The 27880-nt window shown below is 42.1% G+C and overlaps 2 protein-coding genes across 4 annotated transcripts in view; one reads left to right on the forward strand and one right to left on the reverse strand.

The window, feature by feature from the left end:
* Nucleotides 1-1333, reverse strand: part of plppr5b (phospholipid phosphatase related 5b) — a 116719-nt gene extending 115386 nt beyond the window's left edge. For 2 of the 3 annotated variants that reach the window (XM_029698434.1, XM_029698409.1), the window contains exon 1: nt 1028-1333. The gene's annotated coding sequence lies outside the window, so the exon portion shown is untranslated. The remainder of the gene's footprint in view (nt 1-1027) is intronic. The other variant, XM_029698416.1, reaches the window with a different exon arrangement.
* A 3446-nt stretch (nt 1334-4779) lies between these two features.
* plppr4b (phospholipid phosphatase related 4b) overlaps nt 4780-27880 on the forward strand; it is a 41907-nt gene continuing 18806 nt past the window's right edge. The window contains exons 1-4 of the mRNA XM_029698455.1: nt 4780-5280; nt 15479-15664; nt 25157-25286; nt 25494-25689. Of these exons, the coding sequence (XP_029554315.1) occupies nt 5203-5280; nt 15479-15664; nt 25157-25286; nt 25494-25689 (590 nt within the window). The 5' untranslated portion in view covers nt 4780-5202. The remainder of the gene's footprint in view (nt 5281-15478; nt 15665-25156; nt 25287-25493; nt 25690-27880) is intronic.

The raw sequence follows: 27880 nt of genomic DNA on the forward strand, positions 1-27880 counted from the left end.
TATTTCTTTAAAATGTAGTTATTTGATACATTTGACTGTGTAAAACCTAGCAGTAGTACTTATTTATCTGAGAGTTTGCCGATTATATAGCATTTAGCAAAAACATGATTATTTGATTCTCTGTATTGAAACCCTCAACTGATACATTTTAAACAAATACATGTCTGTCATTGAACTACCCTATGCCATGATTAGATTGTGGGGGGAAAAAAAACACCAATCGCTTTAATAATTTATTTCAACAATGACAGCTAATTTACTAACATTTTGGAAAATGGATATACAGTGATTTGGAACGAAACTCCTCAAATGTAACCACTCTCAAATTCATAGACAGAGCTATAGATGCAAGGACTGACCATCCATGATATCAAAATTATAGTTTTAATCATTTGTTAAGGTTATATATTGGTTTGCAAACATTGGAGTAAAACAAGCTTATATATTGGGTTCTGATGGGGTATGACAGTTGAACTAAGCTCATGCCATATGTAAGTTATATTCTTCAATAATCAATCGGTACATATTTAATTTAAGTCCAAAAATGGATGTAGCAACAGCTGATTACCCATTTAAGGGTATATTCAAATACGTCTATAAACTGCTACAGATGAATTGCATCATCAATGTTTTACTCTGCACTGTACAGTGTAGGTTGAAGATTGTATCAGGGATCCATGGGTACAGTAGCCTAGCCTACAACACAATAATGATCAGAGCACCTGAAACTGTAACAAGACAGATCGTAATAACACTATATACACTATTGAGCCTCATTTCAAAATGGCAATACTCTGAAACTCTACCGATATGAATGTTTTGACGTTTTCTTAGCTTTCCTCCTCGATGCACACCACCACACGTCCTTACAAAGCATGGAGCCATAGGCTATCATACGTGGTGCATTGCTGTATTTTCTCATTCTCTGCACGAACGGTAGCCTAACAAAATGCAGAGCAGTTACGACTGAACATCTACCCTGCGACAGTCTCTGCAGTGCTGACGGGATAACGGGAAAAAGTCCTACCTTGGACTGCTCAAGGAGTTTTAGCGACTCAACAGCTTCAGAAGTCTGAACGTGATAAATAAACAACCAGACGTGATTCATATGTTTGTATCTCTACGGACCTTTCCTTCTTGGATGTACATTTAGTGTTCTACGAATGTCCGAGGTCCCTTCTGGTGAAAATAACTCATTAATTTCAATACTTTCAGTGTCTCCGGTATGTTGTCAATTACCTTGGTGGATACAGCTGATGCGCTAGTGCGCATGCGCAACTCTGGTCAGTCTTTTTGCTGTAATGTCATGGAAGTGAAGGCGAGTTTACGCCACTGTTGCTATCGTCCCATCCCCCAACACCTCTAACTCTTTCTCCTAGTAAAAGGTGTCCTACAGTGGCAAAAAAAAAGGATGTGAATCCTTTGGAAATACCTGGATTTCTGTATAAATTGGTCATAAAATTTGATCTGATCTTCATCTAAGACACAACCATAGACAAACACACTGCTTATACTAATAACACACGAGTTATTGTATTTTTCTTGTTTATATTGGATACATCATTTAAACGTTCACAGTATAGGTTGGAAAAAGTATGTGAACCCCTAGGCTAATGACTTCTCCAAAAGCTAATTGGAGTCAGGAGTCAGCTAACCCTGAGTCAAATCAATGAGACGAGATTGGAGATGTTAGTTAGAGCTGCCCTGCACTATAAAAAAAACTATTCACAAGAAGCCTGATGTGAACCATGCCTTGAACGAAATAGATCTCAAAAGACCTAAGATTAAGAATTGTTGACTTGCATAAAGCTGAAAATGGTTACTTAAGTATCTCTAAAAGCCTTGATGTTCATCAGACCATGGTAAGACAAATTGTAAATAAATGGAGAAAGTTCAGCACTGTTGCTACTCTCCTTAGGTGTGGCCGTCCCGCAAAGATGACTGCAAGAGCACAGCGCAGAATGCTCAACGAGGTTAAGAAGAATCCTAGAGTGTCAGCTAAAGACTTACAGAAATTTCTGGAACATGCTAACATCTCTGTTGATGAGTATACGATATGTAAAAAACTAGACGCGAATGGTGTTCATGGGAGGACTCCATGGAAGAAGCCACTGCTGTCCAAAAAATACATTACTGCACATCTGAGGTTCACAAAAGAGCACATGGATGTTCCACAGCGCTACTGGCAAAATATTCTGTGGACAGATGAAACTAAAGTTGAGTTGCTTGGAAGGAACACACAACACTATGTGTGGCGAAAAAAAAGAAATAGCACACCAACATCAAAACCTCATCCCCACTGTAAAGTATGGTGGAGGAAGCATCATGGTTTGGGGCTACTTTGCTCCCTCAGGGCCTGGACAGCTTGCTGTCATCAACGGAAAAATTAATTCCCAAGTTTATCAAGACATTTTGCAGGAGAATGTAAGGTTATCTGTCCACCAATGGAAGCTCAACAGAAGTTGGGTGATGCAACAGTACAATGACAAAAACACAGAAGTAAATCAACAACAGAATGGCTTGAACAGAAGAAAATACGCCTTCTGGAGTGGCCCAGTCAGAGTCCTGACCTCAACTCGATTGAGATGCTGTGGCATGAGCCACAGAATGTTTACACGGTGTGTTCGGTAAAGACATGAACATGTATAATTGTTTGTGTGTTGTTAATTTAAGCAGACTGTGTTTGTCTATTGTTGTGGCTTAGATGAAGATCGGATCAAATTTTATGACAAATTTATGCAGAAATCGATAATTTATGCAGAAATTGGTAATTCCAAAGGGTTCACATACTTTTTCTTGCCCCTGTATTCACAAATATAGGTTACACACTAGGCATGGTGTCCGTTTGCTAGTCAGATACTATAGTGACATAAACTTCCAGGTAGCCTACATTTAGAGTGGCTAATATTTAAACATATGCTATAATAATGGGGAGTCTCTGCACCTTAGAGTCGCTGTCAACTGTCATGTGGTTCTGAATGAACATTAATGGTGCTGAATTACCACAAGTGTCTTGTTTTCTAAATGTAGGCATATTTTTACAGATTTGGATCATTCTTATCTTCTGACCGTGGGCCCAATTAATAGATATTTGAAAAATGAAAAAAGTAATCATAGGATGTGAAAAGGGTCTGAAGATTGTTGAAAAGAGGAAGATTTAGTTAATTAATTAAAGATATAGGCTATCAAGTTTTTACACCATTTGTGCTGCACAATATTGCTACACTTGAACCACAGTCACATCAAGCAGCCATCTATCCAGCCATGATCAATAGGCAGGGCCAGCTCCAGGCATAAGCAACATAAGTGATTGCTTAGGGCCCCAGGCCGTTAGGGGGCCATAAACCCCATTTTTATCTTTTGGAACTCAGTCGGGGTCTCAACTTACTGTTGAGAGCTAGAATAGTGGAATTCAGTAGGTACAAGTTGGAAATTTGGTTGGGCTTCAGCTATTATTTGTTTCTTGTTATGTTAGTCACTAACCATGTTTCCATCTACAGTTTTTATGCGAGTAAAGTCATTCCGTATGAATAAACAAAGACGATTGCTGTGATGGAATCAGGAAGTTTCGGTACAATTGTATAAATGCCGACAAATAATTTGTCCGTTCGACATGGCGGGATTTTTTTCTGTCCGTAAAATTCATTATTTGAGAAAAAGCGGTGTAAACAACTTTATGTGCAAATATTGATATAATAACCATCATATGGAAGTAAACTTGGAGTCACACGATAATATGGTGTGTGGTCCTCCCACTACGACTCGGGGAACCATTCAGTTTATTAGGCTACAGATGAAATAAACTTATGGTAAACTTCACAGGGGGTGAAAGTGCACGGTGATCTTGATGCTCCTTTCCAATAAATATTCAGGGTCTGATTCTGGTGACATGATGATCGATGCTTGACTTGCCATTTGACAAATAAAGAATATTTTCACTCTTATCCATAATAATCTCATTGTGTAAACTAGCCTATCTGCACTATATCTGTGAGCTGTTGGCTAGAGCGCACGTGCCAAGACCAGAGTAGGCACATTTGCTATTTTATGCAAGTTTTTGTGACAAAACTATCAGTATAGTTGAAAATGCGATGAAAACCATATTTTCTTTATGCAGAATGTTTTATAGTCACATGGAAATCTAGCGCCAATTGGATGGAAACCTAGTTAGTGACAATCACTCAATTAGCCATGTCGGTTATTTTTTTTTAGATTGATAAGTTAGTCTAGCAAGCTATCTAAATGTACAGTTATCATGGCCAAATACCAACCAGGCACTCGGGGCACGTGCCCAGTTGCCCTGAACTCCAGCGGGGCTCCATTGATTGTGTTATTCACTCTCACTCTCACATATCATGGCATAGACATAGCAAAATATGCAGAATTGCTGGAAGTTAGCTGTAAAACTGCAAGAAATGTGTCTGCCCCATTGCAAAAAAAATGTAATTACATGGAATTTGCTATAAAATTGCTAAATGTCTCTCCGCCCCATGGCATAATGTAAAGAATTGCAGAAAATTCACTTTAAAACGTAGTTTATTCTCTCTGAATTTAAAATGGGGGCAACCAAATCTTGCTTAGGACCCCCAAAAGGCTAGCAATGGCCCTGTTGATAGGTATTGCTAGAAGACATTTGCAGTAGAAATTGATTGATTCAGGTTGTCATTTGGAAGCTACTGGACACATAAGCCTAATAAACAGACAGGCCGAAATCTACTGTATACTGTAACTGTTTTACTGCTGAGCTAATTAAAATGCTGTCAGTTCATGTTTATGAATGTATGCGTTCCGGAGTGCGCCTGCGCCTTTCCCCAAAGCGCCAGAGTGTAAAACAGGAGAGCACTGCTGATGTCATAGCAGCTTTCCAAGGACTTTACTCGGTGACTGCTCGTGCGGCCCAAGTGTATGCCAAGTCTTTATCAAGAGATGCAAATTATGTGCTTTTGATATTAGCAACGAGGATACTTTCTCAAAATCAGGTTAGGAGATTCTGTGTCTTTTTAAGAGAGTCTTGTGAGGTGCATGCCGACTGTGGTTGCAACCCGCACTCTTCATCCACGGTATACTTCGGAATGAAACGAGGGGCAGTCGTGCGCGTATGATATTAGCACCCAGGTGTGACAGCAGTATTGGACATTTGACCATCTTACAGCAGGTTACCGCTATTATTTCATCATTTTATCGAGTACCGGGGGACCAATCATGTCTTCAAGAGAAAGACAAAAAGGAAATATGACGAAAGACAGCGTCAGCTTGCTGCCTTGCTTCTATTTCGTTGAGGTAGGTTGATTCTCTCTTTTTGAAGACTGTCTGGGCTGACTCGGAGAATAAGAGGATAGTTACATTAATCATGACTATGAAAACATGATTTAAAAAAATACACAATTTCATCCGAAAAAACCCCAAAAAAACAAGAATATTGGATGAATAGGATGGCTGCAACGAAATATCAAAAAACAAGAAACAAAGAAATAGGTAAATCAGATGAATAATGATAATAGGCTATTGCAGTCATGGAACAATAAATGCCAGCAGTTCAATTTCAAATTATGTACATGATTTGTATGAATTACATATATTGATTGGTATAGATGTTTGGTACACATGATCGAACACATGTTGTTGATGTTCTCTGGATGCAAGCACCAAACGATTCACTATGCATCAAACGATTCACTATGCACAAGATGATAAAACAGAGATATCACTCACAAGCAGGCACATTTAGTGTGTGCATGTGTGTTTGTGTGCGTGTGCGCGCGCGCGTGTGTGTGTGCGTGTGTTTGTGTGTGCGTGCATTTATGTGTGCGTGTGTGTGTGGAAATCTGGACATCTGTGGTAGGCAGTAAGTAGCATATATGACTCTATCAGACACTGAACATTCAGGACTCAGAAGTCAGCTCTGCTCTATTTAACCGATTCATGTCTCCTATGAAGAGTGGCTGCCAAATACCATATATTACTGTAGATCTAGGATTTTTTAACACAGTCTTTCATCGCAGTTCAGCCAGTTCAGCATCCCTTCTCCACACCAATGGGACATGCACATTTCCTGTGATGTCTCTGGATATTTAAACTACACAACCTACATCACCATGTCAGGGACAGCAAGTTGGACAAGTAACCTTGTCTGAGCCAGAACGGCCCATAGTCCGTTTTAAGGGAGTAGTTATTTTGTGGAGTGTCTTGTATCTTAACCATGGCTTCACTTTTAAAGAACCTTGCTTATTGATTCTATTAAGATTCTGAGTTATAGTGGCCTTGTAGAGTTTGTCTTGCCTGAGGCTTGTGTCTCTAGTGGAACCAATTTGAGCACACAGTGTAGTGAAAACCCGTTTTAGATTAAACAGGGGAAAACTTTATGTTCAAAGGATGGATCAAACACATGGAGTGTACTGTACTGCTCTGTTATGCACTGTACTGCGCTGTTCTGCACTGTTCTGCGCTGTACTGCACTGTACTGCACTGTACTGCACTGTTATGCACTGTACTGCGCTGTTCTGCACTGTTCTGCGCTGTACTGCACTGTTCTGCGCTGTACTGCACTGTTATGCACTGTACTGCGCTGTTCTGCACTGTTCTGCGCTGTACTGCACTGTACTGCACTGTTCTGCACTGTACTGTATTGCAATGTTCTGTTTTGTACTGCACTGTTATGTTTTGTACTGTATGTACTGTAGTAAAAATCGTAATCTTTTGGAACCTGTTCTCTGACTGGAAAGCCAGTTTAGTTCTCCCCTTTGGTCTAGCAGGAAACAAGGGCATCACCCCATAACAGTGCAGAATGGAGCCAGTGGGGCTTATGCTGGGGAATACATAGCTCTTGAAATATAGAGCATAAGCAGAGCATTAGGCATACCTAGGCAACATGTAGATGTTGCAATGCATACACAGAGGGAGTTGCAAAGAAGTGTCATATTTGTTCATTCTCTTATTCATTTGTTCATCCGTTTGTTAATTCATCAATTCATAAGATCTTATTTTTGGTATATGCCCCTCTCACCTTAAAGCGCATGTGGAAAACCATCCCACTGCTCCTGACAGCTACCTTTACAGCACTACTGCAGAAGGAGAAACCACATGGCTGCACCACTACACACTTCTCAACTGCAGGCAATATTGACCACATCATGTCTCTGATCCACTGGCTTTTTCCAATGTCCACACGAACATACACACCATACCACTCAGCATGAAGTCATGGATTGGATATACATTATGAGTGCTATGCTTATTAGTTTTTTTTGGAACAGAACACTTGTTTCCTCTCAACTGGTTCCTATGGTTTGATTATTATTTTATAATGACAGTCTTATAGGGCTGTAATGACATGCGTATAGGGCTGTAAGACTTAAATGTGTGTGTGCAAGACACCCATGCTTGGTTTAATTACAGTCTTATAGGTCTGTACGTACTGTATGTGTACAGTAAGACACTCTTCAAACCTCCATCATCCTCAGAAGGACACCTTCGCTGCCTTGTGAGATGATACCTTTAGTCAGTGCTGCAACACAGGGTTTGGAACCGGTTCAGGGAACAGAACCAAAAAACGGAAAATAGCGGAATTCTTGAAGGAACAGAATCAGAACCAGGAATGGACATGATCTATATTATTCCGGAACAGAACCATTATTTTAAAAGCATGGGAACCAGTTAACAATGTTATTTTATTTTCCAGGAATTTCTTTCAGTGCTCAAAAAATGCAACAAAGCGCCTATGAAAAACCCTCACCCAGTCACTCAGAAAATTATTCCTGTGTCAGCCTGCCAACTGAAAATATTTTTTCAAGTGTGTGTGTGCGTGTGTGTGCTGCGTCTACCCCTCCAAAGCATAGGCTACTGTAGCCTACTGAAGTTACAAGCGTGATTCAGAAATTAGGGAGAGATTTTTCATTTCAGAAGAATGGATACACTTTTTCAATGCTAGTTAAGGATACTATAGTTATCACATTGCACAATGGATTTATTAATTACAAAAAGCTAAAACGTTTTTAATTCTGGTGCCGTTCTGCACATACAAGCTTTTTAGCTAGCTAGCTGTGGTCCGACGTTAAGCCAACTCTCGGAAGTTCAAAGACATTCAAAATTCCTCCATAGAAGCAACTCCTCCATAGGTATAATTCTGTGGGCCTAATTCAGTATAATGCATGTCATAACAATATACCCAGCACTTTAAGCCAAGCCTCCTCCTCCACCCTCTCTCGCTCTTTCCCCACCCACAAAATTTGTCGCATCTCGCTCCCTACACTTGTCTGTCCATCACACATGTAAACAACTATAGCTTGCCTGGTGTAGAGCTGCTCTAGCCGCACTGATTGGTGAAGTAATTTAATGTCAAGCTAAATGTACAAAAAATTAATTGATTTCAGAGGTTTAAAAGGAACGATATAAATCGGTACTCTTTTTAGTTCGAACCGGTTCAGAACTATATTTTTCAGGTCGGAACAGTGGAACAATAAAATAAATGGTTCTGTTCAGAACGAAATGATTGAAAAATAATTTTGGTTCCAACCCCTGCTGTTACATGCTATAAATAGCCCACACCGACCAACCAGTCCACTTTCCATTTCTAGCCATCCATTATTTAACTTCATCTGTCACTTCCCTGCCTTTCATTTCTGTAATCACTGGATCTGAGTTAAAGCAGAGTGAGATTAGAGGTACAGTCTTGTCTGGCAGTGGCAAGATAGGGGACAGAAATAGGACTGTTTGTGTTACCAGCATATTCATGTTCATTAGACTGCATGCACCTGGGGTTTATAAATTGTAAATGTTGCAGTCTAATTATGTATGTTTTTAGAAACACTAATGTACATGAATACATCCCATGTGAGAGTTTGAGGGTTCTCCTTTAGGCCTTACTACTAAAGGTGTACTACGTTTCTGGTTTAGATTAGGGAGAGTGTCACGGCTGTCTGAAGAATGGGACCAAAACGCAGCGTGTGTATCGTTCCACATTTTATTTAAACTGTGAAACTATGCAAGACATACAAATAAACTCATAAACAAAACAACAAACCGTGACGAAGAGGTGCAACATACACTTACTCAAAATAATCTCCCACAAAACCTAGTGGGAAAAACAACAACTTAAATATGATCCCCAATTAGAGACAACGATGACCAGCTGCCTCTAATTGGAGATGATCCCCAAAAAAACAACATAGAAATACAGAAACTAGAACCCAACATAGAAATACATAAACTAGACAAAACCCCCAACATAGAAAAAAGAAACTAGAACCAACATAGACATAAATAAACATAGAAAATAAAAGCTTTCTATGGTCAGGACAGTACCCCCCCCCCCAAAAAAAAAACAACAACATAGAAACTAGAACCCCACATAGAAATACATAAACTAGACAAAACCCCCAACATAGAAAAAAGAAACTAGAACCAACATAGACATAAATAAACTAGACAAAACCCCCTGTCACGCTATGACCTACTCTACCATAGAAAATAAAAGCTTTCTATGGTCAGGACGTGACAGAGAGGCTCCTAATCCAGGACCAGATCTTTTAGTTCTGAGGATCTGAGTCTGCAAATTCTTGCAGTATCTCACAGGAATTTGGGACTTCAGTCATTTTTCTCATGCTAAAACCAGATTAGCCACATAGTGAAATGCAAACAGATGATATTTGCAAGGTCATTAAGCAAAAAACAAACAACCAAAACAGCAATAGCCACTACAATGTAAAAACATGATTTTGTCATGAGTTCAGTAGCATTAGCTTGATTTTGCGCATCCACGACTAACTGGTATCGTCATTAAAGCTTGCTAGCATACTAGTCATGCTAGCGACGCTAGTCAGCAACGCTAGATAGCATATGCTTCTACACCAGGGACCCCCTCCCAGGCAAACCGGCAACCCAAAGTATGTTAGCAAGCTTGTCTCATCATCAGGTGAATGATAATGGAAAGGAGAAGTAATCATCATTTTAAAATGAAAATATTTGTTAGATCGTTTTTCATTATTTTGACCTCCCCAGATTATAATTGGAAGAGGAAGTGTAGGCCTAAACTCTACATGATAGTCAGCTAGATCTAGTAAAATGGGAACCGATGCAAACCTGGGAACCAATGCAAAGATTCTGGCTAATGTAGCTAGCTCGATGATTATCTAGATGATAAAGCTTGTGAAATTGTAAATTGGTAAATTTATATTACACACTTTTCTTACAACCTACTTACAGTTGATGTCGGAAGTGTACATACACCTTAGCCAAATACATTTAAACTCAGTTTTTCACAATTCCTGACATTTAATCCTAGTAAAAATTCCCTGTCTTAGGTCAGTTAGGATCACCACTTGATTTTAAGAATGTAAAATGTCAGAATAATAGTAGAGAGAATTATTTATTTCAGTTTTATTTCTTTCATCACATTCCCAGTGGGTCAGAGGTTTACATACACTCAATTAGTATTTGGTAGCATTGCCTTTGAATTGTTTAACTTGGGTCAAACATTTTGGGTACCCTTGCACAAGCTTCCCACAGTAAGTTGGGGGAAATGTTGCCCATTCCTCCTGACAGAGCTGGTGTAACTGAGTCAGGTTTGTAGGCCTCCTTGCTCACACACGCTTTTTCAGTTCTGCCCACACATTTTCTATGGGATTGAGGTCAGGGCTTTGTGATGGCCTCTCCAATACCTTGACTTTGTTGTCCTTAAGCCATTTTGCCACAACTTTGTAAGTATGCTTGGGATCATTGTCCATTTGGAAGACCCATTTGCCACCAAGCTTTAATTTTCTGACTGATGTCTTGAGATGTTGCTTCAATATATCCACATAATTTTCCTGCCTCATGATGCCATCTATTTTGTGAAGTGCACCAGTCCCTCCTGCAGTAAAGCACCCCCACAACATGATGCTGCCACCCCTGTGCTTCACGGTTGGGATGGTGTTCTTCGGCTTGCAAGCGTCCAGACCGTCATTTGGCTTTTTTATGGCGGTTTTGGAGCAGTGGCTTCTTCCTTGCTGAGCGGCCTTTCAAGTTATGTCGATATAGGACTCGTTTTACTGTGGATATAGATACTTTTGTATCTGTTTCCTCCAGCATCTTCACACGGTCCATTGCTGTTGTTCTGGGATTGATTTGCACTTTTCGCACCAAAGTACTTTCATCTTTAGGAGACAGAACGCGTCTCCTTCCTGAGCGGTATGATGGCTGTGTGGTCCCATGGTGTTTGTACTTGCGTACTATTGTTTGTACAGATGAACGTGGTACCTTCAGGCGTTTGGAAATTGCTCCCAAGGATGAACCAGACTTTTTTTCTCTGAGGTCTTGGCTGATTTCTTTTGATTTTCCCATGATGTCAAGCAAAGAGGCACTGAGTTTGAAGGTAGGCCTTGAAATACATCCACAGGTACACCTCTAATTGACAAAAATGATGTCAATTAGCCTATCAGAAGCTTTTAAAGCCATGACCTCATTTTCTGGAATTTTCCAAACTGTTTAAATGCACAGTCAACTTAGTGTACGTAAACTTCTGACCTACTGAAATTGTGATACGGTGAATGATAAGTGAAGTAACCTGTCTGTAAACAATTGTTGGAAAAAATACTTGTGTCATGCACAAAGTAGATGTCCTAAACAACTTGCCAAAACTATAGTTTGTGAACAAGACATTTGTGGAGTGGTTGAAAAACAAGTTTTAATGACTCCAACCTAAGTGTATGTGAACTTCCGACTTCAACTGTATGTCCTCTGTGTAAATTTACTTATGGGCCCTGGTCAAAAGTAGTGTACGTTATAGGGAATACAGTGCCTTCCGGGATGCACCTTAGTACAGTAAATATCAACCTGGCAATGGATAGAGATGAATTGAAGTGAGCTTCTGCCTCCTGACAAATTCTACGTAGTTTATCTTCTAGAGAGAAAGGTGGCACAGTACCACTGACCTATATTTATCCTAGCTGAACTTGGCAGTGTGTGTGTGCGTGTGTGTGTGTGTGTGTGTGTGTGTGTGTGCATGTGTGTGCATGTTTGTGTGTGTGTGCGTGTGTGTGCATGCGTGAATGAATGTGTGTTTGGCCAGGGTTGACTATGCTGAGATCATCACACCTCCAGTTCCCTTATTCAAACTCATGTTTTCCAATTAAAATGGTTGAAAGATTTCCTTCCCTATCAATGTTTTGTAATGGGCTAACAAGCTCAGTCATTACATATCCCTAACATAAATATTTAAAGATTGCTGGTCGAGTAAAAAATGCTGTCTGGACAGTTTTTGATGTATGGAAGGCACTGCAGATGTGATATACAGTGCCTTCGGAAAGTATTCAGACCCCTTGACTTTTTTCCACATTTTGTTACGATACAGCCTTATTCTAAAATGGATTAAATAAAACCATTTCCTCAGCAATCTACACACAATAACTCATAATGACAAAGCAAAAACAGGTTTTTAGAAATGTTTGCATATTTATTAAAAATAAAAAACAGACATACCTTATTTACATAAGTATTCAGACCCTTTGCTATGAGACTTAAAATAGAGCTCAGGTGCATCCTGTTTCCATTGATCATCCTTGAGATGTTCTGCAACTTGATTGGAGTCCACCTGTGGTAAATTCAATTGATTGGACATGATTTGGAAAGGCACACACTGGTCTGTATAAGGTCCCACAGTTGACCAAAAACCAAGCCATGGGGTCGAAGGAATTGTCCGTAGTGCTCTGAGACAGGATTGTGTCGAGGCACAGATCTGGGGAAGGGTACCAAAACATTTATGCAGCATTGAATGTCCCCAAGAACACAGTGGCCTCCATCATTCCTAAATGGAAGAACCTCCAAGACTCTTCCTACTGCTTGGTTACCCGGCCAAACTGAGCAATTGGGGAGAAGGGCCTTACTCGGGGAGGTGACCAAGAACCCGATGGTCTCTCTGATAGAGCTCTAGAGTTCCTCTATGGAGATGGGAGAACCTTTCAGAAGGACAACCATCTCTGCAGCACTCCACCAATTAGGCCTTTATGGTAGAGTGACTTCTCAGTAAAAGTCACATGATAGCCCCCTTGGAGTTTGCTAAACGGCACCTAAAGACTCTCCGACCATGAGAAACAGGATTATCTGATCTGATGAAACCAAGATTGAACTCTTTGCCTGAATGCCAAACGTCACGTCTGGAGGAAACCTGGCATCATCCCTACGATAAAGCATGGTGGTGGCAGAATCATGCTGAGGGGACGTTTTTCAGCGACAGGGACTATGACTAGTCAGGATCGAGGCAAAGATGAACGGAGCAAAGTACAGAGAGATCCTTGATGAAAACCTGCTCAAGAGCACTCAGGACCTCAGACTGGGGTGAAGGTTCACCTTCCAACAGGACAACGACCCTAATCACACAGCCAAGACAACGCAGGAGTTGCTTCAGGACAAGTCTCTGAATGTCCTTCAGTGGCGCAGCCAAAGCCCAGACTTGAACCCGATCGAGCATCTCTGGAGAGACCTGAAAATAGCTGTGCAGCAATGCTCCCCATCCAACCTGACAGAGCTTGAGAGGATCTGCAGAGAAGAATGGGAGAAACTCCCCAAATACAGGTGTGCCAAGCTTGTAGCGTCATACACAAGAAGACTCGAGTCTGTAATTGCTGCCAAAGGTGCTTCAGCAAAGTACTGAGTAAAGGGTCTGAATATTTATGTAAATGTGTATTTCAGTTTTTTATTTGTAATAAATTAGCAAAAATCATTGTTATAGTGTACTGTGTGTAGATTGATGAGGGAAAAAAACTATAAAAAAAAGGTAAAGGGGTCTGAATACTTTCCGAAGGAATTGTATAATAGGGCATCAGTAGGTAGGTAGAGAGGTAGGTAGGTAGGTAGAGAGGTAGGTAGGTAGGTAGGTAGGTAGGTAGGTAGAGAGGTAGGTAGGTAGGTAGGTAGGTAGGTAGGTAGAGAGGTAGGTAGGTAGGTAGGTAGGTAGGTAGGTAGGTAGGTAGGTAGGTAGGTAGGTAGGTAGGTAGAGAGGTAGGTAGGTAGGTAGGTAGGTAGGTAGGTAGGTAGGTAGGTAGGTAGGTAGAGAGGTAGGTAGAGAGGTAGGTAGAGAGGTAGGTAGGTAGGTAGATTGATTGATTGATTGATTGATTGATTGATTGATTGATTGATAGAGTGGAGTCACTTTAACACTCTGGCATCAGTAAGATGTCCTTCTGTTCCTCTAGCAGTGGAGTACTCTGTCACAGCCTCCTTTTAATGCTGGCTGGCTGTTTAAGAGCTGAATGTGGAATTACTGCATCGGGATGGATGCCCAAGGCCAAACACAGACCACATGCTGTACAGCACTGCATCCCAGAGAGCTACCAATTATACATTTAATTACACATGTATCTGGCTTCACATGTAACTTATTTACTGGACTGTAAGTCTTACAGACTTTCAATGGTACACATTGACATGTTCAGTAAGCTGCAAAACATTGACATTTGCATGCTAAAATTACATCTGTTTTTTCAGTCATTCATGTCCCACTCTGTATATGAATTGTGTTGGATCCCCAGTGTTTACCCAACATTACACTGCAGTACTACCAACCAGGCATATCAACCTAGCCTGTTCCAAGACCATCCTGACCGCTGCATTCTCATTAGCCAAGCAGAATGTAAGCTTGCAAGATCAGGATGGTTTGTACGAGGCTAATATCAATATCAAAATCTCTGTGGGTACACTATTAAATCCCAATTGGATTTATCATCATAATTTATTTGGCTTTATCAGGTGACCCCTTTTTCCTAATGAGATTTTCTCCTAGTGGGTGGCAAACCTCTTTCCTTTCTGCTTTAGGAGATGGTGTGGAATGTAATATCCTGTAAAAGAAAAACCGTGACTTTCTTCTTTGGGAACCCATGCTCCCTGAGCACTTAAGACATAATTACTTGGATGAAGACAAGGGACAGAACTGAACTGTGACAGGTCGATGTGAAATCAGTTCAGTGATGATTCCTATCTTAGCCTGCAAGACAACATCACATAGAAGAGCTAGTTATTTTAATGCATGTTCTACTGGTGCCAATTTTGCTCCAGTAGTTCCTAGAATCAACTAGTCTCTGAAATCCCAGACCATTGGAACATTGTGGGAGATAACCCATCTGTCTAATACTAGAGACTAAGAACTAACCACAAAGAGTTCATTAGAGTAACCTGTTTAATTCCCTACTTTTGTATGTCTTTGACTTGTGGCAGCAATCAATTAGTTGTATTTCCAAATGATGTATTAGCTATCTAACTAGGATTCGTTAACATGAATGTTGTGTTTTTTGCACTTTCATTGTGTTGGAAGGTGGTGGACATACCATAGTTATGATTTGACAACTTCCCCTTCATCAGGTCACTGAAACTGAGATATTGACTCAGAATACATTGTCTCCAGTGGAATCAGAGTAATGAGTGAATCGAACCACACAATGATTCTGACATATCATGTTTGTTGTTTTGCCTCTCTGTTTATCTGTTTGTTTGTTTGTTTACCCGTGGGCAGCTCCCCATCCTGGTGTCGTCGGTGGTGAGTCTGTACTTTCTGGAGCTGACAGACGTGTTCAAGCCGGTCCGCTCGGGGTACAGCTGCCACGACCGCAGCCTCAGCCTGCCCTACATAGAGTCCACTCATGAGATTATCCCCCTGCTCATGCTGCTCAGCCTGGCCTTCGCTGGACCTGCCATCACGGTCAGTAACACACACACACACACAAATGAAGGCAGGCAAGTACGCATGCATGTGCACAAACATACACACAGGCATGCTCGCACGCCCACGCCCGCACACACGCATACACACATTCGCTCATGTGCACACACAGTCACACGCCAGTGACATTATCTATGTCATACTGACTTGTCACACTCTGCATTTTATTTGAGGGCTGCCTGTAGGTCCTACTTGGTTATTCTTCCAACAGAAATAGGCAGGCCATGTTTTTAGATATGGTGTTATGTCTGAAGATCCTAGTGTAAGATTGGCCTCTTAGGAGGAAGAGAGTTTAGGTCAGTATGGTAACACTAAGTTGACCCAAAGCTGGAGGTCTTTACATGCTAAGATGAAGGGTACAGTGATCTGACATTCAATTTCATCTGGTGTCACTGTTGATGCCTCTTCCCCACTAGCTAAAAGACTGAGATTACCCCGTCTGCTAAGGATTTTGAAGATGTTGTCCGAAGTATGACTAATGATGTGTTTGAGAAGTTTGACTTGTCGAAACAAAACTCTAACTCTCATCAAAATATTTTCTCTATCCACCAGAAATCCTTGTTTACTACCAGAATCCTCCTGTATTGATCTGAGGCACTTATAAAAAGAAAAGGCACTTATCACAAATAGCATCTTCAACTACACTATACAGTGCAATTGGAAAGTATTCAGACCCCTTGACTTTTTGAACATTTTGTTACATTACAGCCTTATTCTAAAATGTATTAAATATTTTTTTTCCCTCATCGATCTACACATAATAACCCATAATGACAAAGCAAAAACAGGTTTTTGGACATTTTTGCAAATGTATAAAAAAATATACTGAAATATTACATTTACATAAGTATTCTGACCCTTTACTCAGTACTTTGTTGACGCACCTTTGACAGCGATTACATCCTCGATTAATTTTGGGTATGACGCTACAAGCTTGACACACCTGTATTTGGGGAGTTTCTCCCATTCCTCTCTGTAGATCCTCTCAAGCTCTGTCAGGTTGGATGGGGAGTGTTGCTGCACAGCTATTTTCAGGTCTCTCCAGAGATGCTCGATCGGGTTCAAGTCCGGGCTCTGGCTGGGCCACTCAAGGACATTCAGAGACTTGTCCCGAAGCCACTCCTGCGTTGTCCTGGCTGTGTGCTTAAGGTCATTGTCCTGTTGGAAGGTGAACCTTCGCCCCAGTCTGAGATCCTGAGTGCTCTGGAGCAGGTTTTCATCAAGGATCGCTCTATACATTGCTCCCTTCATCTTTGCCTCGATCCTGACTAGTCTCCCAGTCCCTGCTGCTGAAAAATATCCCCACATCATGATGCTGCAACCACCATGCTTTGAGGTAGGGATGGTGCCAGGTTTCCTCCAGACTTGACGCTTGGCATTCAGGCCATATAGTTCAATCTTGGTTTCATCAGACCAGAGAATCTTGTTTCTCATGGTCTGAGAGTCTTTAAGTGCCTTTTGGCGAACTCCAAGAGGGCTGTCATGTGCCTTTTACTGAGGAGTGGCTTCCGTCTGGCAACTCTACCATAAAAGGCCTGATTGGTAGAGTGCTGCAGAGATGGTTGTCCATCTGGAAGGTTTTCCCATCTCCACAGAGAAACTCTAGAGCTCTATTAGAGAGACCATTGGGTTCTTGGTCATCTCCCTGACCAAGGCCCTTCTCCCCCAATTGCTCAGTTTGGCCGGGTGGCCAGCTCTAGGAAGATGAAGGCAACTTGAATTGTGGACCATCAATGCTGCAGACATTTTTTGGTACCCTTTCACCGATCTGTGTCTCGACACAATCCTGTCTCGGAGCTCAACTGACAATTCCTTCAACCTCATGGCTTTTGCTCTGACATGCACTGTCAACTATGGGATCTTATATAGACCGGTGTATGGCTTTCCAACTAATGTCCAATCAATTTCAAATCAAATCAAATGTATTTATATAGCCCATATTACATCAGCTGATATCTCAAAGTGCTGTACAGAAACCCAGCCTAAAACCCCAAACAGCAAGCAATGCAGGTGTAGAAGCACGGTGGCTAGGAAAAACTCCCTAGAAAGGCCAAAACCTAGGAAGAAACCTAGAGAGGAACCAGGCTATGAGGGGTGGCCAGTCCTCTTCTGGCTGTGCCGGTTGGAGATTATAACCGAACATGGCCAAGATGTTCAAATGTTCATAAATGACCAGCATGGTCAAATAATAATAATCCCAGTTGTCGAGAGTGCAACAAGTCAGCACCTCAAGAGTAAATGTCAGTTGGCTTTTCATAGCCGATCATTGAGAGTATCTCTACCGCTCCTGCTGTCTCTAGAGAGTAGAAAACAGCAGGTCTGGGACAGGTAGCACGTGCGGTGAACAGGTCAGAGTTCCATAGCCGTAGGCAGAACAGTTGAAACTGGAGCAGCAGCAGGGCCAGGTGGACTGGGGACAGCAAGGAGTCATCATGTCAGGTAGTCCTGAGGCATGGTCCTAGGGCTCAGGTCCTCCGAGAGAGAGAAAGAAAGAAAGAAAGAAAGAAAGAGAGAAAGAGAGAATTAGAGAGAGCATACTTAAATTCACACAGGACACCGGATAAGACAGGAGAAATACTCCAGATATAACAGACTGACCCTAGCCCCCCGACACATAAACTACTGCAGCATAAATACTGGAGGCTGAGACAGGAGGGGTCAGGAGACACTGTGGCCCCATCCGACGATACCCCCGGACAAGGCCAAACAGGAAGGATATAACCCCACCCACTTTGCCAAAGCACAGCCCCCACACCACTAGAGGGATATCTTCAACCACCAACTTACCATCCTGAGACAAGGCCGAGTATAGCCCACAAAGATCTTCGCCACGGCACAACCCAAGGGGGGGCGCCAACCTAGACAGGAAGACCACGTCAGTGACTCAACCCACTCAAGTGACGCACCCGTCCTAGGGACGGCATGGAAGAACACCAATAAGCCAGTGACTCAGCCCCTGTAATAGGGTTAGAGGCAGAGAATCCCAGTGGAGAGAGGGGAACCGGCCAGGCAGAGACAGCAAGGGCGGTTCGTTGCTCCAGCGCCTTTCCATTCACCTTCACACTCCTGGGCCAGACTACACTCAATCATAGGACCCACTGAAGAGATGAGTCTTCAGTAAAGACTTAAAGGTTGAGACCGAGTCTGCATCTCTCACATGGGTAGGCAGACCATTCCATAAAAATGGAGCTCTATAGGAGAAAGCCCTGCCTCCAGCTATTTGCTTAGAAATTCTAGGGACAATTAGGAGGCCTGCGTCTTGTGACCGTAGCGTACATGTAGGTATGTACGGCAGGACCAAATCGGAAAGATAGGTAGGAGCAAGCCCATGTAATGCTTTGTAGGTTAGCAGTAAAACCTTGAAATTAGCCCTTGCCTTAACAGAAAGCCAGTGTAGGGAGGCTAGCACTGGAGTAATATGATCAAATGTTTTGGTTCTAGTCAGGATTCTAGCAGCCGTATTTAGCACTAACTAAAAGTAGAGCATTGCAGTAGTCCAACCTAGAAGTAACAAAAGCATGGATAAATTTTTCTGCTTCATTTGTGGACAGAAAGTTTCTGATTTTTGCAATGTTACATAGATGGAAAAAAGCTGCCCTTGAAACAGTCTTGATATGTTCTTCAAAAGAGAGATCAGGGTCCAGAGTAACGCCGAGGTTCTTCACAGTTTTATTTGAGACGACTGTACAACCATCAAGATTAATTGTCAGATTTAACAGAAGATCTCATTGTTTCTTGGGACCTAGAACAAGCATCTCTGTTTTGTCCAAGTTTAAAAGTAGAAAGTTTGCAGCCATCCACTTCCTTATGTCTGAAACACAGGCTTCTAGCGAGGGCAATTTTGGGGCTTCACCATGTTTCATTTAAATGTACAGCTGTTTAATTTACCACAGGTGGACTCCAATCAATTTGTAGATACATCTCAAAGATGATCAATGGAAACAGGATGCACCTGAGCTGAATTTCAAGTCTTATACCAATGTGTAAATAAGGCCTTTCTGTTTTTTTATATATATAAATTAGCAACAAATTCTAAAAACCTGTTTTTGTCATTATGAGGTATTGTATTATGAGGTATTAATAGGTATTGTGTGTAGATTGCTGAGATTTTGTATTTCTTTAATCCATTTTAGAATAAGGCTGTAACATAACAAATTGAGGAAAAAGTCAAGGGGTCTGAATACTTTCCGAAAGCACTGTATTTACAAAAGTATCTTCAATTTAGTGGATTCGGCTATTTCAGCCACACCCGTTGCTGACAGGTGTATAAAACCGAGCACAGAGCCATGCAATCTCCATAGACAAAAACATTGGCAGTAGAATGGTCTTACTGAAGAGCTCAGCGACTTTCAACGTGGCACCGTCATAGGATGCCACCTTTCCAACAAGTCAGTTTGTCAGATTTCTGCCCTGCTAGAGCTGCCCCGGTCAACTGTAAGTGCTATTATTGTGAAGTGGTAACTTATAGAAACAACAACAGTTTAGCCCCGAAGTGGTAGGCAACACAAGCTCACAGAACGCGACAACCGAGTGCTGAAGCTCGTAGCTCGTAGAAATCATCTGTCCTCAGTTGCAACACTCACTACCGAATTCTAAACTACTTATGGAAGCAACATTAGCACAAGAACTGTTCGTCGGGAGCGTCATGAAATGAGTTTTCATAGCCAAGCAGCCGCACACAAGTCTAAGATCACCATGCACAATGCCAAGCATTGGCTGGAGTGGTGTAAAGCTCACCACCATTGGACTCTGGAGCAGTGGAAACGCGTCTTTGGAGTGATGAATCACGCTTCACCATCTGACAGTCCGACGGACGAATCTGGGTTTGGCGGATGCCAGGAGAACGCTAACTGCCCGAATGCATAGTGCCAACTGTAAAGTTTGGTGGAGGATGAATAATGGTCTCGGGCTGTTTTTCATGGTTCAGGCTAGGCCTCTTCTTTTTAATTCATTTAAAAGAAAAAATTCACATTTTTCTCCCCAATTTCGTGATATCCAATTGGTAGTTACAGTCTTGTTCCATCGCTGTAACTCCCGTACGGATTCGGGAGAGGCGAAGGTCGAGAGCTGTGCGTCCTCCGAAACACAACCCGCCAAGCCGCACGGCTTCTTGACACAATGCTCGCTTAACCCGGAAGCCAGCGACACCAATGTGTCAGAGGAAACACCGTACACCTGGCGACCATGTCAGCGTGCATTGGGACAAGGACAACAGGAGTCGCTAGAGCACGATGGGACAAGGACAACCCGGCCGGCCAAAACCTCCCCTAACTCGGACGATGCTGAGCCAATTGTGCGCCGCCTCATGGGTCTCCCGGTCGTGGCCGGCTGCCTGGGATCGAACCAGCAGTGAAGGGAATTCTTAACGCTACAGCATACAATTACATTCTATATGATTCTGTGGTTCCAACTTTGTGGTACTGTAACAGTTTGGGGAAGGCCCTTTCCTGTTTCAGCATAGCAATGCCCGTGTGCACAAAGCGAGGTCCATATATAAATGGTTTGTCGAGATCAGTGTGGAATATCTTGACTGGCCTGCACAGAGCCCCGACCTCAAACCCCTCGGACTGAGATTTGTGACGAGCAGGTGTCCACATACATTTGTAATGTATTGTATCTGGCATCAGTGGAATTCTACTGACTTTAGTTGTCTGATGAGACATTACTTTCACAGAGATCTCCTAGCAACGCTCGGTACTGTAGCAAGTAGATCTTGGGTTTCCAGTCCTCTGTCAGACTCTCTCTCAGGTGAATACACTGTGGCTGACTGTTCTCACAGGTACGTAGACTGTGGCTGCTACTGTCAGCCAGCTTTTGACTGCCAGCCACCCCAGAGTAGTCTCTGTAGCTAGCAATCTCTTCAAGACTTATCCTGACTCAGTCAATGTGTTTTTGTCACTGGCTATGGAGTTATCGCTATCTAAAGGTCCCCAGGTGAACTGACAGTTTGAAACTACAGTTTGGGGTCCTCTTTTTCTGTTCTGTGGTTTAAGTGGGTGTTATGAGTGAGTGGGTCTTGCAGTGTTTTGTTGTGTTTTCAAGCAGGCTGCTCATGCAGAAACGCGTTGATTAGTTCACACTCGACTTCCTGGGAGTCCTGGAGGCATGTTGCTGTGTTTGAAAAATGACAAGAAGACTAAACTGTTCTGAAGTGTGAACTATTCTCTCTTCCTCTTTAAAATGTCCCCTCACAATGGTGTTGACTAAGGTGCTTTTCTAAGCATCTTCTCTTACTGACTGTAAGGTGTCCACCCACTCTGCCCAGAGTAGGTGAAAAAGCACTTTGGTGATGACATTTCACTTCCTTATGTTTCACTTCTTTTTTTTTTACCAAGACATAAAATGATTGTTCATGTTCTGAATCGTTCAGTGGGGTCTTTCTTTAACACATCATTAACAAATTAACATTATATCCAAAAAGTCAGATTTCTTAACCTAATACATCCAATAATAAGCACCGAGCTATGTTGACAGAGCGGGGCAGCTTTCTCACCAAAACTTTTGAGGTTTTTACATTTTGTGGTTGTCGTCTTCCAAGTTGTGGGTCGCAAATAGCAAAATCAGTATGACACAAGCTGAATTAAATGTAAAAGGCTTTGAAAATAAAACATCTTGCGGTATGCTCAGTGCTCCCTTGACATTTCACAGAGATACGCTTGTTTTTGTGAGAAGGCTTTTAAAAAGAACAGGAACTTCCCATTATTATAAATAGCATATTCTAAAATATGAAAATACTACATGTCATGTCTCAAAATCAATATCTATCTTACCTCCATATTGTTTTATGTCCTCCGGATTTGAGAAGAAAGATGACAAGTTCAATGGTAAGCCTGTCAGGTAACCTTAATTATTTTCCAGATTTTTTTACCACTTTTTTTCTCTGGCCTCCATTGATTTAGTCACCCTAATTTTGACCATCCTACAATGGTAAAAACTCCAATAAGTTCAGAACGGATTATGATAAAGACATGAGATTTGGACCATTGGTTTTATTAGAGGAGTATCTACACAATTAACATTATTTTATTATTTTTACCCATTGGTTAAAAATATGCGTGTTTGACTGTGACTGCACGTCAGAGCACATACTTAACTACTGTACCCCTCACCCTTTTCTGAAAGGTAAAGATTACTCAATTTCTCCTGTCCATGTTTACTACTGGTCTGGTGCTTTCGGACATGTACATACAGTACCAAATACAATTCCAGTCCATTAGTAGCACTGTTAACATCAGTTACATTTAGTGAGATGTACTAGCTGATAATAAATACTGATTGGGATTAATAAAAAATAAACATCACGGCACTGAGACAGAAATATATCTCAGGGCATATGGGAGTGTACAGTATGTTTAATGTTCAGAATGCTAACACTGTCAATCCGTCTATATTGCATCTACAATCCATTCAGATGCAGTTCCCAAACATCAGCTAACGCTGTGAAATATGTGTATGTATAGGTATAGTCCTAGCCTAGCGTACCACAATAACAACATGTGAAATGATAGAACAGTTCAATACCTCATCAAACAACAATTAACCTGTCTACTGTAAGTACGATAATGCTCCAACATTCTATTAGTTCAGATGGTCTAGCCGTTTTCACCATCTCTATCGGAGCGCTGTGTATTGGTTTATTATAGAACACATGTAACATTAGAAAGGAAGTACCTGCAGGTAGGGGTCCTGCAGGGTCCTGTGGTTCGGCCAGTTGTCATAGCTCAGTGTTCTGTTGCTCTCTCTCTCTCTCTCTCTCTCTCTCTCTCTCTCTCTCTCTCTCTCTCTCTCTCTCTCTCTCTCTCTCTCTCTCTCTCTCTCTCTCTCTCTCTCTCTCTCTCTCTCTCTCTCTCTCTCTCTCTCGCACGCACGCACACACACGCGCGGACACACGCGCGGACGCACACGCACGCACAGACACACACACGCGCGCGGACGCACACAGACGCACACGCACGCACGCACGCAGGCACACACACACACACACACACACACACACACACACACACACACACACACTCTCAACCTGTCAGATGGGCAGAGTGTGCTGCCATGGTGATAGCTGCATGATACCTGGCCCCTCATTCACGTCACAGTGTGACAGCAGACCCTACGCCAAAGGCTTAGTTAGACCATACTCCAGTACCCACAACACCCTGGGGTTTAGCCCTTACTTCTCACAACACCCTGCCTGTGCCAGGCCAGGACAGGGTGTGGATCACTGCTGACATCAAACATACAGCCCCACTGAGATATAAACTCCTCATGCATTCACACTGACAAACAGAAGATGGGTTATTATAGACTAGTAATGACTGTATCATAGCTGTGGGAGAGGATGTGCCATTGGGATTCATGCTTTATTAAAGTTGTCATGGCGTGGGTAGTCTCTTGTGGTAGCTGGCTGGCCCACAATATTTGGTTCTGAGTTCTGAAATTATGGATGAGGTAACAGAGAACGATTCTGATTGATTGACAGGTGTGGTGATGTGTGTGTGTTTATTGTTTCAGCTCCTCTGAACAGAGCAGAGGGTATTGGATTGTGTTTGAAGGTCAGTGTGGAGGGGTTTATTATTCAGACACAGACGACAGCCAGGTGTCCTGTGGTCCTGTTTGTCAAAGTTCCAGACACAAGGGAGAGACTTACAGTCCACCTAGGGGGCTGAAGTTATTCATGTCCTATATTGGAAGTAGGGTTGGGCGTCATACCGTTTCTGTACCATATCAGGGTATATGGTATTACCGAATGTGCACACAGGGAGCACTAGGGATGTCTCTGCTATAACGAGAAGATTGATCTTGACATCTACCCACTTAGCTAGCAAGTTAGCAAACCAAATGCATAGCTGGAGCTCAGAGCTGGATATCATTTATTTGACACATCTTAGATTTCTTATAGTTATACTTAAGTTATAAGCAGTGGTGTAGCGCTCACCTCCTCAGCCTACGTGAGGGCTAATTATTATTTTTCTATATTTTTGTACGGTATTGAAAATCATACCGTTGGTATTTCGAAATACCCCGGTAAACGGTATGTCGCTCCAAGCCTAGTTGGAAGGTATTGTGATATTGGTCAGTCAGGTGTTTGTGGGTTATAAAATCATGATTACCACAGCTGGTTAGTGCTGAGAGTTGTACATTGGAATGGTAGGCCATAGCACTCCATACTGCAGGGAAGGTGTGCCTTGGCCTTTCCCTAACCTTTCGTCTGGGGCTATGCCAAAGACAGAGAGCTTTACTTTATCCTGAAAACAGAGCACTGAGAGGAGAGGCAGTCATTTGAAACAGAGGTAGACAGAGTTCATGGGAAAGGTGATCTCTTAATCCTACTGTGTGTGTGTGTGTGTGTGTGTGTGTGTGTGTGTGTGTGTGTGTGTGTGTGTGTGTGTGTGTGTGTGTGTGTGTGTGTGTGTGTGTGTGTGTGTGTGCTGTAAGTGTATGTGTCCACAGTGATGACCGTGTCTCTGTCCACAGATAATGATCGGAGAGGGGATCCTGTTCTGCTGTCTGTCCAGAAAAAGGAAGGGTGTCGGGGCAGAGGCAGACATCAATGCAGCAGGCTGTAGCTTTAACTCCTTCATCCGCAGAGCTGTCAGATTTATTGGTAAGTTTAATTTGGTTTACTTGATGAGACTGTCTCAGCCCCTTATGTATGTATTTTTATGAATAATGAAAAAATGACATGACAAGGCCCAAGTAAAAAAATAAATCTATGCTAACTGGGTGTGTGTGCATGTGTGTGTGCATGTGTGTGTACATGTGTATGTGTGTGCATGTGTCGTGCGTGCATGTGTGTGTCTCTGCCAACCAGGGGTCCATGTGTTTGGCCTGTGTGCCACAGCTCTCATCACGGACATCCTCCAGCTAGCGACGGGCTATCATGCGCCTTACTTTCTGACTGTGTGTAAACCCAACTACGCCATGCTCAATACAACCTGCGACGAGAACACCTACATCCTGCAGGATATCTGCTCCGGGTCCGAAACCGCAGCCATCAACCAGGGCAGGTTTGTCACATTCACCTTTCACCTTTGACCTCTAAAGAGCTCTCAATGTGTTTCTGCCCCACCAACCTGATGCTAAGGGGTCAGGATTATGGCTAGGGTTAGGGTTGATCCAGGATGAGGACATGAGCTAGGGTTACGGTTAAGGATAGAGTTGTGGTTGAGGCTAGGTTTAGCGTTGAACCGGGAGGTGGACATGCAGCTTGGGTTAGTGTTGAGGCTTAGGGTTGAGCCGGGGTCTGGACATGAAGTTAGTGTTATGGCTAAGGTTAGTGTTGACCCAGGGTGTGGACATTGTGCTTAGGTTAGAGATAGGGTTGAGGCTAGGGTTAGCTTTGAACCGGGCTATAGACATTAAGCATGAGTGGGTTACTTGGTAGAGTGGCTCACTTGGTAGAGCATGGTGCTTGTAATGCCAGGGTTGTGGGTTCGATTACCATGGGGTACCAGTATGAAAATGTACGTACTAACTACTTTAAGTCGCTCTCGATAAGAGCGTCGACTGAAACGTTAGACTTAGTGCTTCATTGTAATCTATGGAAAACAGAGCTAAAGCTCTTTCAGAGGTTTCTGCATTTTTCTGACGATATTATGATCCTAGAGTTAAAGTATTCAAATATCTACACTGTCAATCAAAGCACATTTTGTCTGCAAGTTGTATTGATGTGTGAGTTAATCTAATACCTCCAATTATTCAGTAGCAGCAGACTTGAGTCATTAGCACAGTTCAATGGGTTATTTTTCCGGGGATTACGCGGAGTTTGAGTTGTTCAGTTCTGTTTGGATGTATAAACACAAGGACCCAGACAAGACAAGCAGCAGCGAAGCTATTTCGGTTTCTAATTATGGTTATCATGGCTGTAGAGTAAAGAGAACCTTTTGATGTTCTTGCTAATGAGGTTGGGAAAGGGACTCTTTTGCACATCAGCAAATAGCTTGTGTGGATTCAGGAAAAATAGATGTATGGAGTTTTCATCTGGAGTGAGCGGTTAAGGGAAAGCACATGGTGAGATTTGAATGAAAAGTATTATTAGGGTCCCCATTAGCTGACACGTAATGTCAGCTAATCTTCCTGGGGTCCAACACAGAACTAAAAAGACATTACAAACAATTACAATTTACATTAAGACGCTACAAACTTTTAACAAGTAGGCATTACAGACAATTAAAATACCTGACCGGTAATACATTTAACATTCAGGAGATGCTGTCTGGCATTAGTATCTGTGCAGTCATATGGTTGATCGCATTAGATGTTCTTTTATTGCTTTCTTGAAGGTGGATTTACTTTTTGCCTGAGAAATTGGTAAATAATTCCATTCAGTGATGGCTCTGTATATAACTCTTTGTCCTCGGGGGTATCAGATCACCTGAACTTCCTGTCTGGTTTGGTGGTTATGTTTGTTGCTAGTATACACTAGTTGGTCTGAAAAAGACTGTGGTTTGTTGAAAATGTTACATTCCTAATGAAAATCAGAAGACTGTATAGTAATTTGCTTTCAATGGGACAGCATGAGAGATTCTGATACATTCAGTTGACATTCATACAGATAAAACAATGGCAGCCCTGTTTTAAGCAAGTTGGAGCTTTTTTGTTTATTTTTTGCTGCAGATGACCATATGACAGTAATCTAGGTGTGATAGAATCAAAGATTGAATCACCTGATTCAGAGTGCTGGATGTTACATGCTCAGAACATTTTCTTGTTATAGCAATGCTCTTATCTGTTATAATTACAATGTGATCTATATATATATCTATATGCCTCTATTTGGTCTAATGTAGCAACATTTGAAATTGTGTTTTTTATATTGGATACAAGTAGAGACTCGGAGCTACAAAATCGTATATCACTGCAGGAACAATAGGAAAGTAATTCTGCTTTGAAAGTTGATACACTAACCCCGCTTTTGAGAAAATGGCCCTTGAATATTTTGGTACACCTACTGGAGAGCTCTTCTTTGTCTACACCTATTCAGCATAATTCACACCCTCTTAAGCACCACCCATCTCTTTAATCTTACATCTAGACGTTCCGCTAGCGGAACACCTGCTCCAATATCCAATGATAGGCGTGGCGCGAAATACAAACTCCTCGAAAATCCGAAAACTTCCATTTTTCAAACATATGACTATTTTACACCATTTTAAAAACAAGACTCTCCTTTAACCTGTTAGGGCTAGGGGGCAGTAT

The sequence above is a fragment of the Salmo trutta genome, chromosome 2, assembly GCF_901001165.1.
Source record: "Salmo trutta chromosome 2, fSalTru1.1, whole genome shotgun sequence".
In the NCBI taxonomy this organism is placed as follows: Eukaryota; Metazoa; Chordata; class Actinopteri; order Salmoniformes; family Salmonidae; genus Salmo; species Salmo trutta.